At 41.6% G+C, this 17,638-nt stretch overlaps 1 protein-coding gene across 3 annotated transcripts in view; it reads right to left on the minus strand.

Moving 5' to 3' along the window:
• Positions 1 to 2,734: 2,734 nt before the first annotated feature.
• LOC141272051 (uncharacterized) overlaps positions 2,735 to 17,638 on the minus strand; it is a 73,459-nt gene continuing 58,555 nt past the window's right edge. For 2 of the 3 annotated variants that reach the window (XM_073682340.1, XM_073682341.1), the window contains exon 8: positions 2,735 to 8,330. In XM_073682340.1, the coding sequence (XP_073538441.1) occupies positions 6,475 to 8,330 (1,856 nt within the window). In that variant the 3' untranslated portion in view covers positions 2,735 to 6,474. The remainder of the gene's footprint in view (positions 8,331 to 17,638) is intronic. The other variant, XM_073682343.1, reaches the window with a different exon arrangement.

A 17,638-nucleotide genomic window follows, 5' to 3' on the forward strand; every position in this document is an offset into this window, starting at 1 on the left:
GTTTGCCTCTGTGCATCTCTTGCTGTAATTCCAATTTGTGTTTGTTCTCCCAACCACTAGAACAAACAACATTGAACAATGACATCTCGGCCTACGTCTGCCGAGGTGGTAATCAAAGGTCTCTTGATTCAACAATTCTGTCCCTCCCTGTTTGCAACAAGTGGTCACAACTAGCACGATGACGATCAGGAGGCATCGCACAATTGTAATTTCAATCTTGAGAAGTGAATTTTCAGATAGGTAACAAGATTTTCTTTAACGTTAAAGCATTTATCACATTCTGAGCATGAAAATGGATTTTCCCCAGTGTGACTTCTCTTATGTATTACAAGTTTACCTTTCTCACTCTAACATTTCCCACATTCTGAACATGAAAATGGCTTCTTTCCTGTGTGAATTTGCAGATGGGTAATAAGATTTGCTTTGTAGTTAAAACATTTCCCACCTTCTGAGCATTAAAATGGCTTCTCCCCCGTGTGAATTTTTTGATGGATAACAAGATATGATTTTTCTGTAAAACATTTCCCACATTCTGAACATGAATATGGCTTCTCCCCTGTGTGACAAGTCTTGATTTACTACTGTAATATTTTGCACATTATGAACATAAAAATGATTTCTCACCTATGTAAGCTATTTCATTTTCAACAGCACCTCTCTGACTTGTAATTTCAATGTTGAGAAGTGAATATAACCTACCTGGAAAACAAGGAGGAAAATACCACCTAATATAAAAGAATGATAAAACCAAACTGCAGGACACCATCATGAAGATCAAATTCCTACAAAATCCAAACTTATAATAAATATCAAAGCAATCAAAAAACACAAATAAACCTTTATTCAATGTGAAGAACAGTTGATTATCACAATATTAAAACAATGTGAATAATTTTATGCCCAAAAAAAGACAAATGTATTTTATGACATATCTTTATTGGCTAACCAGAAAAATTATATTAGCGAGCTTTTCAAAGCACAAAGGCTCATTGTTTTTTTTTTCTGGCTGATATGGACCACAATATACTTTATTTTTATTTATTATTATTGTACTTCGATATTAAAACATTCATAAACATACTGAACATGACTACATTACTGAATAGCAGTGCAGAGGAGCAGAGGAACGGCAAAGAAGTAGTAAATCGAGATAGGAGAAATGATCTGCAGGACTGTGATCGCTCGGCCTGGTCAGTAATCCGTGACCACTGGACAGGAGCCCTGTGAATATCCTTACCTCCTGGCAGTGGTGTACCGCCAATGGCAGCAGGCCATGCCACTGCTATGGGGCCCGTGACCGGAGGGGGGCCTGTGAGCCGTGAGGGCCCCAAGCAGCGTGGGAATGAGGAGGATAGGTGAGTAGGAGGTTGTGGCAGTGGAGGAGCGGGGGCACACGCAGTAGCCAAGCCGCAGCTACCACGTGTGCCCGCTGCTAAAGGGAAATGAATATTCCCTCTTTTCCACTCCCATGGGCGTGGAGAAGAGGGAATATTCATTCTCTTTAGTAGCGGGCACGGAGGAGCGCTGAGCCGTGGCTCCTGCTGTCAGTTACCACTGCTAAAGTGAATGCATATTCACACTTCTCCACGCCCATAGTCCCGGTGTGAAGAGGAGCGAACATGTCGGCAGCAGGAGGACGCAGCGCTGGAGCAGTGGTGAGGAAGGAAGGTGAGTATAACTGTTTATTGTTTTATGTGTGCAGTGACTGGGGGATGAGGGGGCCACACATACCAGGATTGGGGGATTGTGGAGGCCACACTTACCAGGATTGGGGGATTGAGGAGGCCACACATACCAGGGGTGGGGGATTGAGGAGGCCACACTTACCAGGATTGGGGGGATGAGGGGGCCATGCATACCAGGATTGGGGGGATGAGAAGGCCACACATACCAGGAGTGGGGGATTGAGGAGGCCACACATACCAGGATTGGGGGATTGAGGGGGCCACACGTACCAGGATTGGGGGATTGAGGGGGGCCACACGTACCAGGATTGGGGGATTGAGCGGGGGCCACACGTATCAGGATTGGAGGATTGAGGGGGGCCACAAGTACCAGGATCAGGGGATTGAGAGGGGCCACACGTACCAGGATCGGGGGATTGAGGGGGGCCACACGTACCAGGAATGGGGGATTGAGGGGGGCCACACGTACCAGGATTGGGGGATTGAGCGGGGGCCACACGTATCAGGATTGGAGGATTGAGGGGGGCCACAAGTACCAGGATCAGGGGATTGAGAGGGGCCACACGTACCAGGATCGGGGGATTGAGGGGGGCCACACGTACCAGGAATGGGGGATTGAGGGGGCACATGTATCAGGATTGGGGGATTGAGGGGGGCCACAAGTACCAGGATGGGGAAATTTACCAGTAGCTGCTGCATTTCCCACCCTAGGCTTATACTTAAGTCAATACGTTTTCCCAGTTTTTTGTGGTAAAATTAGGGGCCTCGGTTTATACTCGGGTATGCTTATTTAAAATATATGGTATTTTAAAATCAGTGAGTACGTGGTGCGCATAATACTGCAGGACTGTGGGGTGCATTATACTATATGGGGGCTGCATTTTACCCTATATGGTGTGTAATATGCTGTATGGAGGACTATGGGGAGTGCATTATATTCTATGGAGGACCATGGGAAGTTCATTATACTATATGGAGGATTATGGGGGGCGCATTATACTATATGGAGGATTATGGGGGGCGCATTATACTATATGGAGGATTATGGGTGGTGTATTATACTATATGGAAGGCTATGTGGGGCCATTATAACATTTTGAGGGCTATGTGGGGGGCTATTATACTGTATGAAAGCAATTATACAGTGTGAAGGTTTGTTTGGGGTTCATTATACTGTTTGGAGGGCTGTGTGGGTGCCATTATACTATTTGGAGGGCTGTGTGGGGGCCATTATACTGTTTGGAGGGCTAGTGTGGGCCATTATACTGTATGTAGGTCCATTATACTTTTTGGAGGGCTGGTGAGGGCCATTATACTGTATGTAGGCACATTATAGTGTATGGAGGGCTCTGTGGGGGTCACAGTTGTGGGATTATACTGTGTTAGGGTCACCATACTTTGCCTTGGGAGTTGAAGTGGGGTACAATAGGGTCATTATACTGTGCATGTGGAGGCTAATGTGGAGGAAAGCACCATGGGGGTATCATACTGTGTTTGGGAAGGAAATTTTGTTGGCATCATACTTAATGGGGCAATGAAAGAGGAATCTAGGACTTCAGCAGGAGGAAAATTACTATGTAAAGACTGGAAAGTTGTGAGATCTGCTCTTCTGTGACACAGACAAATATTTATTTTTTTGTGGGTGATGGTGCCCAACTAAAGCTTCTGCAATAGGTCCCCATGATTTCTATGTACACACCTGCCTCCTGGCATTCCCAGGCGCACACCACTCCGATAGGAATGATGTGGTTAAGGAATATGTTCTGGAGGACACATATTACAAATTATTGCTCTGTATCTAATGTAACGGCTCGAACTGACATACCGGATCACTTTTTGTGAATAAATAATTCAAAACATATTGAACATGATTGGGAGAATTGTCAAGGCAGCTATTTGATTCTCAACTATTCTCATCCAGTGCTGAACATTCTCAAGTCCAATGGTATCCGCATCTTCAGGACATAGGTCCAGTTGCATATAATGGTGGAGTCATCAGCTTGTTGCTCCATTATTCAGCCACGTTTTGGAATGGCAAGCGATATCATTGTGCCTTCTGTGTGGAGCCTCATCCTCACACAGCACAGACTAGAGCAGCACATAATGGAAACAAGGCTGGTTGATTTTTTTTATTGTGTTTGTACATTTTCCTGCATGAGGAGGAGGGACACTAAAATGTATTGAGGACTACTTTCGTGGCTTCATACTGTATTGGTAGACACAGTGGGCACATTATACAGTATTTGGGATCTCAATGGTGGCCTCATACAGAATTAAGGAACATACTGGAGGGATCAAGCTGTATTTGGGACACTGTGGCTGCCTCATCATGTATTAGGGTGAGTGTTGTAGCTTCATAAGACATTGAGGGCACTATTGGGGCATCATAATGTGTGTGAGGGGTACTATAAGAGACATCTTACTGTGTGGGAGAACCGAGTGGGCATCATTGTGGAGGGGAATGCACAGTGAAGGCATCATACTGTGCATGTGAGGGTTAACATAGGGGTAAAATGTGTACACTGCTCAAAAAAATAAAGGGAACACTCAAATAACACATCCTAGATCTAAATGAATGAAATATTCTCATTGAATAATTTGTTCTGTAAACAAAATCACACAAAAATATCAATGGAAATCAAATTTATTAACCAATGGAGGCCTGGATTTGGAGTCACCCCCAAAATTATAGTGGAAAAACACACTACAGGCTGATCCAACTTTGATGTAATGTCCTTAAAACAAGCTTTGATGTAATGTCCTTAAAACAAGTCAAAATGAGGCTCAGTATTGTGTGTGGCCTCCACGTGCCTGTATGACCTCCCGGCAACGCCTGGGCATGATCCTGATGAGGTTGCGGATGGTCTCCTGTGGGATCTCCTCCCAGACCTGGACTAAAGCATCCGCCAACTCCTGGACAGTCTGTGGTGCAACTTTGGTGGATGGAGCGAGACGATGTCCCAGATGTGCTCAATCGGATTCAGGTCTGGGGAACGGGCGGGCCAGTCCATAGCTTCAAACCCTTCATCTTGCAGGAACTGCTGACACACTCCAGCCAGGTCTGGCATTGTCCTGCATTAGGAGGAACCCAGGGCCAACCGCACCAGCATATGGTCTCACAAGGGGTCTGAGGATCTCATCTCGGTACCTAATGGCAGTCAGGCTACCTCTGATGAGCACATGGAGGGCTGTGCGGCCCTCCAAAGAAATGCCACCCCACACCATTACTGACCCACTGCCAAACCGGTCATGCTGAAGGATGTTGCAGGCAGCAGATCGCTCTCCACGGCGTCTCCAGACTCTGTCACGTCTATCACATGTACTCTTTGTGAACCCGCCTTCATCTGTGAAGAGCACAGGGCTCCAGTGGCGACTTTGCCATTCCTGGTGTTCTGTGGCAAATGCCAAGCGTCCTGCACGGTGTTGGGCTGTGAGCACAACCCCCATCTGTGGACGTCGAGCCCTCATACCACACTCATGGAGTCGGTTTCTAACCGTTTGTGCAGACACATGCACATTTGTGGCCTGCTGGAGGTCATTTTGCAGGGCTCTGGCAGTGCTCCTCCTGCTCCTCCTTGCACAAAGGCGGAGGTATCGGTCCTGCTGCTGGGTTGTTGCCCTCCTACGGTCCCCTCCACGTCTCCTGGTGTACTGGCATGTCTCCTGGTAGTGCCTCCAGCCTCTGGACACTACACTGACAGATACAGCAAACCTTCTTGCCACAGCTCGCATTGATGTGCCATCCTGGATGAGCTGCACTACCTGAGCAACTTCTGTGGGTTGTAGAGTCCATCTCTTGCCACCATGAGTGTGAAAGCACAACCAACATTCAAAAGTGACCAAAACATCAGCCAGAAAGCATTGGTACTGAGATGTGGTCTGTGGTCCCCACCTGCAGAACCACTCCATTATTGAGGGTGTCTTGATAATTGCCAATAATTTCCATCTATTGTCTAGTCCATTTGCACAACAGCATGTGAAATTGATTGTCAATCACTGTTGCTTCCTAAGTGGACAGTTTGATTTCACAGAAGTTTGATTTACTTGGAGTTATATTCTGTTGTTTAAGTGTTCCCTTTATTTTTTTGAGCAGTGTATATAGAATTGGGGGGAACATTATACTATGTAGAGGGCATCATAGTTCTGCCCATTTTAGAGCCATCTTGGGGGTTTTGTCCAGAGTGGACACCATGGAAGGTGTATCATAGTGGGTGGGACACTAAGTGGAATTACTAGTTTTGTGTTCATGTCACAATGCATTTCTCTCTTTCCTGTCTTTAAAAGTTGTGAATTCTACTTTTCATGACTATGCTAAATATTTTTTTTGTTTAGGGGTGAGTGGTTTGAAGGAGTTTTTAATTCCGACTTTTCCATTGACATCTCAAAATTTCTATGTACACCCCGGGTCTCATCTAATTATATCTTACTATTTGTCACTCTTTTAATTGGATGAGATAAGAGGGGCATTTAATGGTTACATTGACAACTGTCCTGATCATGTATAGCATCGTCTCTCCATGGTCAATGTAAATAGGATCTTAGATTAGAAAGCGTCAACAGACAACCCTTTATACTGTACAAATGTAAAATACACACTTTGTTCAAATATAGGTGTATTATTTTATACTTATTAGTTTTCAATAACAAATGGTCATTGGTAATTGTATACATTTTCTAATAATCATTTAGTTCACTAAATAGTTTACCCTTTTTTTTGTAGACGAGTGACTATACTATAACTTATATGATTTTCTATTACATGTTGTCAATGAAACAATTTAAAAAATGGCTAATTCCCTGTGTGAATTCTCTGATGTGTGACAAAAGTTGTTTTCCGATTAAATTTTTTTCCACATTCTGAACATGAATATGGTTTCTCCCCTGTGTGAGTTGTCTGATGTGTAACAAGATTGGTTTTCCGATTAAAACATTTCCCGCATTCTGAACATGAAAATGGCTTCTCCCCTATATGAATTATCTGATGTGTGACAAGAGTTGATTTCCGATTAAAACATTTCCCACATTCTGAACATGAAAATGGCTTCTCTTCTGTGTGAATTTGCTGATGTCTGACAAGTTTTGATTTATGAATAAAACATTTGCCACAATTTGAACATGAAAATGGCATCTCCCCTGTGTGAATTCTTTGATGTTTAACAAAATGTGATTTGTCTGTAAAACATTTCCCACATTCTGAGCAAGAAAATGACGTCTCCCTTGAATGAATTTTCTGATGTCTACCAAGATCTGATTTGTATTTAAAACATTTTCCACATACGCAGCATGAAAATGGCTTCTCCCCTATGTGAATTCTCTGATGTGTGACAAGAGTTGATTTCCGATTAAAACATTTCCCACATTCTGAACATGAAAATGGCTTCTCCCCTATGTGAATTCTCTGATGTGTGACAAGAGTTGATTTCCGATTAAAACATTTCCCACATTCTGAACATGAAAATGGCTTCTCCCCTGTGTGAATTTGCTGATGTCTGACAAGTTTTGATTTATGATTAAAACATTTCCCACAATTTGAACATGAAAATGGCATCTCCCCTGTGTGAATTCTTTGATGTTTAACAAAATGTGATTTGTCTGTAAAACATTTCCCACATTCTGAGCATGAAAATGACGTCTCCCTTGAATGAATTTTCTGATGTCTACCAAGATCTGATTTGTATTTAAAACATTTTCTACATTCGGAGCATGAAAATGGCTTCTCTCCTGTGTGAACTCTCTGATGTATTTCAAGGTTGGCTTTAACACTATAACGCTTCCCACATTCTGAGCATAAAAATGGCTTTTCCCCGGTATGAATCCTCTGATGTATTACAAGTTTCTCTTTCACACTAAAACATTTCCCACATTCTGAACATGAAAATGGCTTCTCTCCTGTGTGAATTTTCAGATGGTTAACAAGATTTGCTTTAAAGTTAAAACATTTATCACATTCTGAGCATGAAAATGGCTTTTTCCCTGTGTGATTTCTCTGATGTATTACAAGTTTACCTTTCTCACTATAACATTTCCCACATTCTGAACATGAAAATGGCTTTTCCCCAGTGTGACTTCTCTGATGTATTTCAAGTTTGTCTTTCATAATATAACGTTTCCCACATTCTGAACATGAAAATGGCTTATCTCCTGTGTGAATTCTCAGATGGGTAAGAAGAGTTGCTTTGTAGTTAAATTTACCACATTCGGAGCATGAAAATTGATTTTCCCCTGTGTGACTTCTCTGATGTATTACAAGTTTACCTTTCTGACTGTAACGTTTCCCACATTCTCGGCATGAAAATGGCTTCTCCTCTGTGTGAATTCTCTGATGGATGGCAAGGGTTGATTTACTACTGTAATATTTTCCACATTCTGAACATAAAAATGATTTCTCACCTATGTAAGCTATTTCATTTTCCTCAGCACTTCTCTGACTTTCATTTTGAATATTTATCTTTGATGAAGTAGAAGAGACAACCTGTTGAAAAGGATCAGGTGACCATTTTTTTTTGAGATGAGCTTGAGGTGTATCTGTGCAAATTAAAAGTTTTCCACATGTATCTGGGGTGCTTCTACGATTATCAACTGCAAAATCTGAGAATATCACATGTCCCTCGGAGCTCCTCGTATAGTCATCTGCGAAGAATAAAACTGATTTTATTTTTAAATAACACTGCATTTGAATAAGATTAATATTTATTTTGTTATATGCTTTATAACATTTCCATACAAACTGTAATAAAATTCAATTATACACAGACTAAGACAGTAGACTACACCATAGGGGCTAAGTTTACGGTGTTAGGCCAACAGGTTGTGCTCTTTTAAATTTTGACTTCTCTATTGTAGCCATCTTCTCCGTAGGTTCATGTTTCACTGTGTCTGTCTCCAATCATTTCCAGTTACATTTTCAGAAGAGACTCATAAAGAGGCCTCTAATTAGTTTTATTAGGTAATTCCACTTCATGCACTCTCTGCCAGGTAAAAGCACTCTAGCACTGAGCAAAGCAAATTCTGGTCATGTGGTCATGCACACATTGTTATGTCTGAGATGTACAGAGGCCACAGACTCAAAAAAGCTACCTCAGACAGACTTGGCGCGAGCCACTCCGTCTGGCACATACCAGAATAACTCCGGCCTTCACCCTTTAACTCCTGTACAAGGATCTGATCTTACAATTGGGTCAGTTGGATTGCTTCTTGGGAAGAGCTGCTATCCGGAGGAGTGAACAAGAGGCAAGAGATTGGTCAGGTAGCCAGATCAGAACAAGGAGGTCGGTGTAGAGACAAAATCGGAAAGAAGAATAGTAAAAAAGTGAGCTGAGGTCAAAAATCAGGAAAGGGAGAATAGGAAAACACACAAGTTTGACAGAAGCAAATCAGATTATAACTGGCAGTGGACAGCAAGATTTCAGGAGCTTAAATAGCTTTAAGACCCACCCAGAGACCATACAGCAGAGAGAAAACAGTGACAGAAGTTTATTCTACATTCAGGGTTGCCAAACTATCATTACATTTTTTTCTGGACAACTGAACCAAAATCACAGAAGGTTAAGAATTTTAACGGATATTTGCCACACCCTTAATAATGACCACTCCCCCAAATGTAAATAATAAGATGAGATACTTAGATGTACAGTACAGACCAAAAGTTTGAACACACCTTCTCATTTAAAGATTTTTCTGTATTTTCATGATTTGAAAATTGTACATTTGTACAAGAGTCTGCAAAGCAGTCATCAAAGCAAAAGGTGGCTACTTTGAAGAACCTAGAATATAAGACATATTTTCAGTTGTTTCACACTTTTTTGTTAAGTATATAATTCCACATGTGTTAATTCATAGTTTTGATGCCTTCAGTGTGAATGTACAATTTTCAAAGTCATGAAAATACAGAAAAATCTTTAAATGAGAAGGTGTGACCAAACTTTTGGTCTGTACTATACACCCTGTGTACAGGAAGGAGAAGTGGTACTGTGTAATTAGTATATATTGCATATGTATATACACACAAGCACACACATATAGACACAGCAGGTGAAATAAGTATTGAACACGTCACCAATTTTCTAAGTAAATATATTTTTAAAGATGGTCTTGAAATGAAGTTCTAACCAGAAGTAGGCAACAACCCATCTAATCCACACAATCAAAGAAATCAAACCATAGATGTCTATAAATTAAGTTTTGTGAATTAATGAGAAATAACACAGGAAAAAATAACTGAACACATGAAGAAAGAGAGGTGCAAAAAAGCCATGCAAAGTCATGACACCAGCTGAAATCTATCAGTAATTATAAAGCTATCCTGCCACTTAGTGAAACATAATATCAGCTGGCTCAACTGATGGCCTATAAAAAGGTGTCTCATCACCAAGGTGCCACACAAGAAACATCTCATGATGGGTAAAATGAGTGAGTAGCCTCAATACCTTCGCAACCTAATTGTTGTAAAACATACTGATGGCATTAGTTCTAGAACATTTTCTAAACTATTGAAAATTGCAGTGAGCACTGTTGAGGGCATAATCCAGAACTGGAAAGAACATCATTTCACAATAAACTGACCATGACTAGAAGCCCCCAGCAAGAATTCAGACAGAGAAGTGAAAAGAATTATCAGAAGAGTTGTCCACGAGTCAAGCACCATGTTCAAGCGCATTTAAAGTTTGCTCACCAACATTTAGACAAGCCTGTGAAATACTAGGAGAATCTAGTCTAGTCAGATGAGTCCAAAATTGAACTCATTGGATGCCATAATACACACCATTTTAAAACACCTGTTTTTCAGCATACGGCACTGGCAAACTTCATGTAATTGAAGGAAGGATGAAAGGACAAATGTACCTACCAAGACATTCTTGATAAAAATCTGCTGCCATCTATCGGGATGATGAAGATGAAACTAGGGTGGACATTTCAGCAAGACAATGATCCCAAACACACAGTCAATGAAACTCTCAGTTGGTGTCAGAGAAAGAAAATAAAGCTGCTAGAATAGCAAAGCCAATCACCTGACCTGAATCCAATAGAAAATTCATGGAATGAACTAAAGGTCAAAGTTCATAGAAGGAGCCAACTGAATATTCAGGATTTTAAGAGTATTTGTGTGCTGAGAATTTCATGTCAATAGCACCTTTAGAAATATATTTACTAAGAAAATTGGTGACGTATTCAATACTTATTTCACCCTGTGTGTGTATATATTGTGACAAAGTCACTGGCAGAGTGTCAGAGGGAAGATATGTTTCTCTGAGTCTATTAGCTTCAGGGATGTGAAACTGGAAGTCTTCTCCTTCATAGTATGTGCTGAGAGGGTTAATCAGCCATAATTAAATGGGCCAGGTTTTTTTGTGAACGACTGTAGAGCAGGTGGGAGGTTGTTCACCATGTCTCCACCCCAGGGTGTGGTCTGGGGTTTAAATACTCAGCCAGTTGATTCATTCAGTGTTCAGTAGGTCTGGAGATAGTAACTCCAGATCTGTTTGTATGGAGCTATCCTGAACCACGTGGAGTTGCTGAACTCTGAGTAGGCGGATCCCTGCTACCACAAAGACTGTGCTTTTGTGTTACTATTTTGCTTTGTTTTTCCTGTTCGGCCAAAAGGGCCATGTTTTATTTTATGGACTCAGTGTTGGTTTATGCTGGATTTTAATAAATCAATAGAAGTTTAACCCCTTTACAACCCAAGGTGGTTTGCACATTAATAACCAGGCCAATTTTTACAATTCTGACCACTGTCACTTTATGAGGTAATTACTCTGGAACGCTTCAACGGATCCCCCTGATTCTGAGATTGTTTTTTCGTGACAGATTGTACTTCATGACTGTGGTAAAATTTCTTCTTGCGTTTATTTGTGAAAAAAATGCTAATTTGGTGAAAACTTTGAAAATTTTGCAATTTTCAAAATTTGAATTTTTATGCCCTTAAATCAGAGAGATATGTCACACAAAATAGTTAATAAATAACATTTCCCACATGTCTACTTTACATCAGCACAATTTTGGAACCCAAATTTTTTTTATTAGGGACCTATAAGGGTTAAAAGTTGACCAGCAATTTCTAATTTTTCCAACAAAATTTACAAAACCATTTTTTTAGGGACCACATCACATTTGAAGTCACTTTGAGGCGTCTTTATGACAGAAAATACCCAAAAGTGACACCATTCTAAAAACTGTACCCCTCAAGGTGCTCAAAACCACACTCAAGAACTTTATTAACCCTTCAGGTGCTTAACAGGAATTTTTGGAATGTGAAAGAAAAAAATTAACATTCAACTTTTTCCACAAAAATGTTACTTTAGACCCAATTTTTTTTTATTTTCGCAGGGGTAACAGGAAAAAATGGACCCCAAAATTTGTTGTGCAATTTCCCCTGAGCACACAGATACCCCATATGTGGGGAAAAAACACTGTTTGGGTGCATGGCAGGGTTTGGAAGGGAAGGAGCGCCATTTGACTTTTTGAATGCAAAATTTGCTTGAATAATTAGCGGACGCCATGTTGCGTTTGGGGAGCCCCTGATGTGCCTAAACAGTGGAAACCCCCCACAAGTGACACTATCTTGGAAATTAGACCGCTCAGGGAACTAATCTAGATGTGTGGTGAGAACCTTGAACCCCCAGGTGCTTCACAGAAGTTTATAACATTGAGCAGTAAAAATAAAATTTTCACATTTTTCCCACAAAAATGTTTTTCAGCCCCCAATTTTGCATTTTCATCAGGGTAACAGGAGAAATTGCACCATGCAGTTTGTTGTGCAATTTCTCCTGAGTAAGCAAATACCCCATATGTGGGGGGAAACCACTGCTTGGGCATACGGCAGGGTTCGGAAGGGAAGGAGCACTATTTGACTTTTTGAATGTAAAATTTGCTTGAATAATTAGTGGACGCCATGTTGTGTTTGGGGAGCCCCTGATGTGCCTAAACAGTGGAAACCCCCTACAAGTGAAACTACTTTGGAAACTAGACCCCTCAGGGAACTTATCTAGATGTGTGGTGAGCACCTTGAACCCCCAGGTGCTTCACAGAAGTTTAGAACATTGAGCCGTAAAAATAAAATTTTTCAGCCCCCAATTTTGCATTTTCATAAGGGTAACAGGAGAAATTGCACCATGCAGTTTGTTGTGCAATTTCTCCTGAGTAAGCAGATACCCCATATGTGGGGGGAAACCACTGCTTGGGCATTTTTGAAAGTAAAATTTGCTTGAATAATTAGCGGTTGTGCCCCTGATGTGCCTAAACAGTGGAAACCCCCCACAAGTGACACCATTTTGGAAACTAGACCCCTCGGGGAACTTATATAGATGTGTGGTGAGCACCCTGAACCCCCAAGTGCTTGACAGAAGTAAGCATACAAAAGAGGTATAGCTGCAAAGGATGAGAACATTGTTCTTCCACTGTACAAAGCACTGGTCAGACCACACTTGGAATACTGTGCTCAGTTATGGGCCCCAATATATAGAAAGGATATAAATGAGCTTGAAAAGGTACAAAGGAGGGCAACAAAATTAATAAAGGGAATGGAGGGACTGCAATACCCAGAGAGGTTGGCAAAACTAGGACTATTCAGCCTGGAAAAGAGAAAGTTGAGGGGGGACATAATAAATGTGTACAAATATGTTAGGGGACAGTATAGAGATCTTGCCCGGGATTTGTTCAAAAGGAGGGATATTACAGTAACAAGAGGGTATTCACTAAGACTGGAAGAGAAAAGGTTTCAGCACCAGCATAGGAAGGGATTCTTTACGATAAGAGCAGTGAGAATATGGAATTCACTGAGTGAGGAGACGGTAATGTCGGATTCACTACACCAGTTCAAGCGGGGACTGGATGCATTTCTAGATACCAGGCAGATTTCAGCATATACTTAAAAATAAAATAAAATAGTAGGTTGATACAGGGATTTATTCTGACTGCTGGTTTCAGAGTCGGGAGGGAATTTTTCCTCAGGTGAAGATTGGCTAAATCATTTGGGGTTTTTGCCCTCCTCTGGATCAACTTTAGCAATTACAGAACTAACAGGTCGAACTTGATGGACGCAAGTCTTTATTCGGCTTTACAAACTATGTTACTATGTTATAACATGGACCCGTGAAAATAAAAAAAATCTAACTTTTTCCACAAAAATTATGTTTTAGCCCCAATTTTTTTATTTTCAAAAGGGTAAGAGAAGAAAATGGACCCCAAAAACTGTTGTGCAATTTCTCCTGAGTACGCCAATAACCCATATGTGGGGAAAATACAGTGTTTGGGCGCACGGCAGAGTTCAGAAGGGAAGGAGCACTGCGTGACTTTTTGAACGCAAAATTGGCTGGAATCGAGAGCGGACGCCATGTCGCGTTTGGAGAGCCCCTGATGTGCATAAATAGTGGAAACCCCCCATAAGTCGCCCCATTTTGGAAACTACAACCCTCAAGAATTTTATCAAGGGGTATAGTGAACATTTTGAACCCAGAGGTACGACACAGAATTTGATAACATTAGGTCATCATATTGAATAAGTTGTCATTAGTCTTGAGCGCAAGTGCTCGCTAATTGAGTTTGCATTGGGTACGCAGGTATGCACCATGTATCGCGGGTGCTCGAGTGACATGTTCGAGTCCCCGCCCACATGTTTCACGGTTATTAGACACCCAAAAATAAGCATGCAGGGATTGCTCATGCATGGCAGGCAATCCCTGCGAGGTTTTTTTGGCCGCGTAGCATATGGGGTGGAGACTCGAGCATGTCACTTGAGCACCCGCGATACTCAGGGCATACCCGAGCACCCGATGCAAACTCAAGTAGCGAGCACTTGTGCTCAACACTAGTCGCCATATCGTTATCTTTTTTTTTTTACTTTTTAAAAAAATCACAACCCTAACCCTAGTCCAACTCTAACCCTAGCCCAACCCTAACCCCAACCCTAGCCAAACCCTAACCTCAACCTCAACCCTAGCCCAACCCTAACCCCAACCCTAACTCTAGCTCAACCCTACCAAAACCCTAACCGTAGCCCAACCTTAACCATAGCTCTAACCACAGCCCAACCCTAACCCCAACCGTAGCCCAACCCCAACCGTAGCCCAACCCTAACTCTAGCCCAACCCTAACCCTAGCCCAGCCCTAGCAAAACCCTAACCCTAGCCCAACCCTATCCCTAGCTTTAACCCTAGCCCAACCCTAACCCCAACCCTAGCCCAACCCTAACCCTATCACAACCCCAACCTTAACCCTAGAGTTTATTTTTTACGCCGTTCCTCGTGCGGTATAAGTGATTAGACGACTTTATTCTTCGGATCGGTGTGATTACAGCGATACCAGAATCATATCGAGTTTTTATAATTGACAGCTGTCAAACAATAAAAGATGCATTTTTTGTAAAATCTAGGTTTTGCATCGCCATATTTTGAGAGGTATAATTTTTCCATATTTTGGCCGACAGAGTCATGTGACGGCTTGTTTTTTGTGGGATGAGTTGACGTTTTTATTGGTGCCATTTTCAGGCAAGTGACATTTTTTGATCGCTTTCTATTTGGGAGGCAGAATAAACAAAAACCAACAATTCAGGAATTGTTTTTTTTTTTTTAAAAAAAAATAAAAATTTATGCTGTTCCGCGTGTGGTAAAATTGATAAGGTAGCTTTAGGCTGCATGCCCACTATGCGTTTTTCAAGCATTTTTCCTGCAGAATTTCCGCTGCGAAAACGCTTGAAAAACGCTTGGTAATACGTGCCCCATGGTCCCCAATGTTAATCCGCATGTGCTGTGCACATGCTGCGGATATTTCCGCTGCGGATTATCATTGCGGAAAAATATGCAGAATGTCAATTAATTTTGCGGACACGCAGCGTAATCGCCGCCATTGACTTGCATTGGACCGCGTGACATCCGCATCACTGCATCTGCACATGCAGATATCACACGGTTCAATGTGCGGATGGTACCCAGGTCTGCAGGAGAGGAGACCTGGGTACCATAGAACCTGTTAAAAAAAGAATTTAAAATAAAAAATAAAGATTATACTTACCTTCCAATGTCCTTCCGGTGTTTTCTCCCCTCCGTCTGGTCTGCTGTATGGGTCGCGTTGTTGTTAAGGATCTGCCATGACGTCATTGAGTCATGTGACCTGTCACATGACTCAATGACGTCACCGCAGGTCCTTCACAACACCGCGAGCCGCCCAAGACACCGGACGCAGCGGAGAAAACACCAGGAGGACATCGGAAGGTGAGTATAATCTTTATTTTTTACCATTCTTATTCTTTTTTTTTAAACTAATTTGGTCACACTACTATAAATCCATGCAGGTTGCATGGATTTATATAGTGTGAACAAGTTGTCAAGCACTTTTCCAAGTGATGCTAAAATCGCTTGGAAAAGCGCTTGATAACCCGCATGCAGAAATGCATGCAAAAACGCTTGACAAACGCTTCTACCTGGCGGGAAAAACGCATGTAAAAACCGCATGCGTTTTTCCTGCCAGGGAGAAGCGGAAAAAATATGCAGCATTTCTGCATCGTGGGCACTTAGCTTTATTCTTCGGGTCAGTACGTTTACAGCAGTACCACATTTATATAGTTTTTCTATGTTTTGTCGCTTTTACACAATAAAAGCTATTTTATAGAAAAAAATATTTTTTTGCATCGCTTTATTCTGAGAGCTATAACTTTTTTATTTTTCGGCTGATGAAGCTGTATGGCAGCTTGTTTTTTGCGGGACAAGAAGACGTTTTCAGCGGTACCGTTTTTATTTATATTTGTCTTTTTGATCGCGTGTTATTCCATTTTTTGTTTTTTTCATAATAATATTTATTGATGGGTACATTATATTTTTATTTTTCGTGGATTATTTTATTACTATTTTTTTTTATATTTTTACAATTTTTTTTTTTTCATTTTTAAACACTTTTTTTTACTTTTATTCTTTGTCCCACTATGGGACTTTCACTTTTTTTTATTCTGATCGCCTGTATAGCATAGGGATGGAGCAGCATCCCTGTGCTATACAGGCTGTCAGCGCTGCAGATGCAGGAGATACTTTGGTCATGAACTGCGCATGACCAAAATATCTTCCTGCTCTCTGGTGACCCGGATGTTGTCATGACGACATCGGATTGTCATGGCAACATCCGGGAAGCCACGGCAGACATCACTGGACGCTGGCAGGAGAGGTGAGTATCCCGATTACCTCCCCTTGCCACTGCAATGTTGCGATAGACTTCGATCGCAGCATTGCGGGGTTAATGTGCCAGGAGCGGTGCGGGACCGCTCCCTGCACATAGCACCGAGTGTCAGCTGTGACAATCAGCTGACACCCGGCGGCGATCGCGCCCGCACAGCCAGTGTGCGGGCGCGATCGCCAACACGTACTAATATGTATCAGGCTCTTAAGTCCCAGGGCGCAGATACGTATTAGTATGCCTTGGGCTTTAAGGGGGTTAAAGATAAACCTTACCTGTGTCTACCTCCACGTGCAGCTGAATGAGTGATCTACCAATAAATATACAGTTATATGAAAAAGTTTGGGCACCCCTATTAATCTTAAGCTTATTGTTTTATAAAAATTGGTGTTTTTGCAACAGCTATTTCAGTTTGATATATGTAATAACTGTTGGACACAGTAATGTTTCTGCCTTGAAATGAGGTTTATTGTACTAACAGAAAATGTGCAATCTGCATTCAAGCAAAATTTTACAGGTGCATAAGTATGGGCACCTCACCAGAAAAGTGACATTAATATTTAGTAGATCCTCCTTTTGCAAAAATAAGAGCCTCTAGTCGCTTCCTTTAGCTTTTAATGAGTTCCTGGATCCTGGATGAAGGTATTTTTGACCATTCCTCTTTACAAAACAATTCCAGTTCAGTTAAGTTTGATAGTCGCTGAGCATGGACAGCCCTCTTCAAATGATCCCACAGATGTTCAATGATATTCAGGTCTGGGGACTGGGATGGCCATTCCAGAACATTGTAATTG

Source organism: Phyllobates terribilis, unplaced genomic scaffold, assembly GCF_046119375.1.
Source record: "Phyllobates terribilis strain yellow unplaced genomic scaffold, ASM4611937v1 Scaffold_5__5_contigs__length_657084704, whole genome shotgun sequence".
Lineage (NCBI taxonomy): Eukaryota > Metazoa > Chordata > Amphibia > Anura > Dendrobatidae > Phyllobates > Phyllobates terribilis.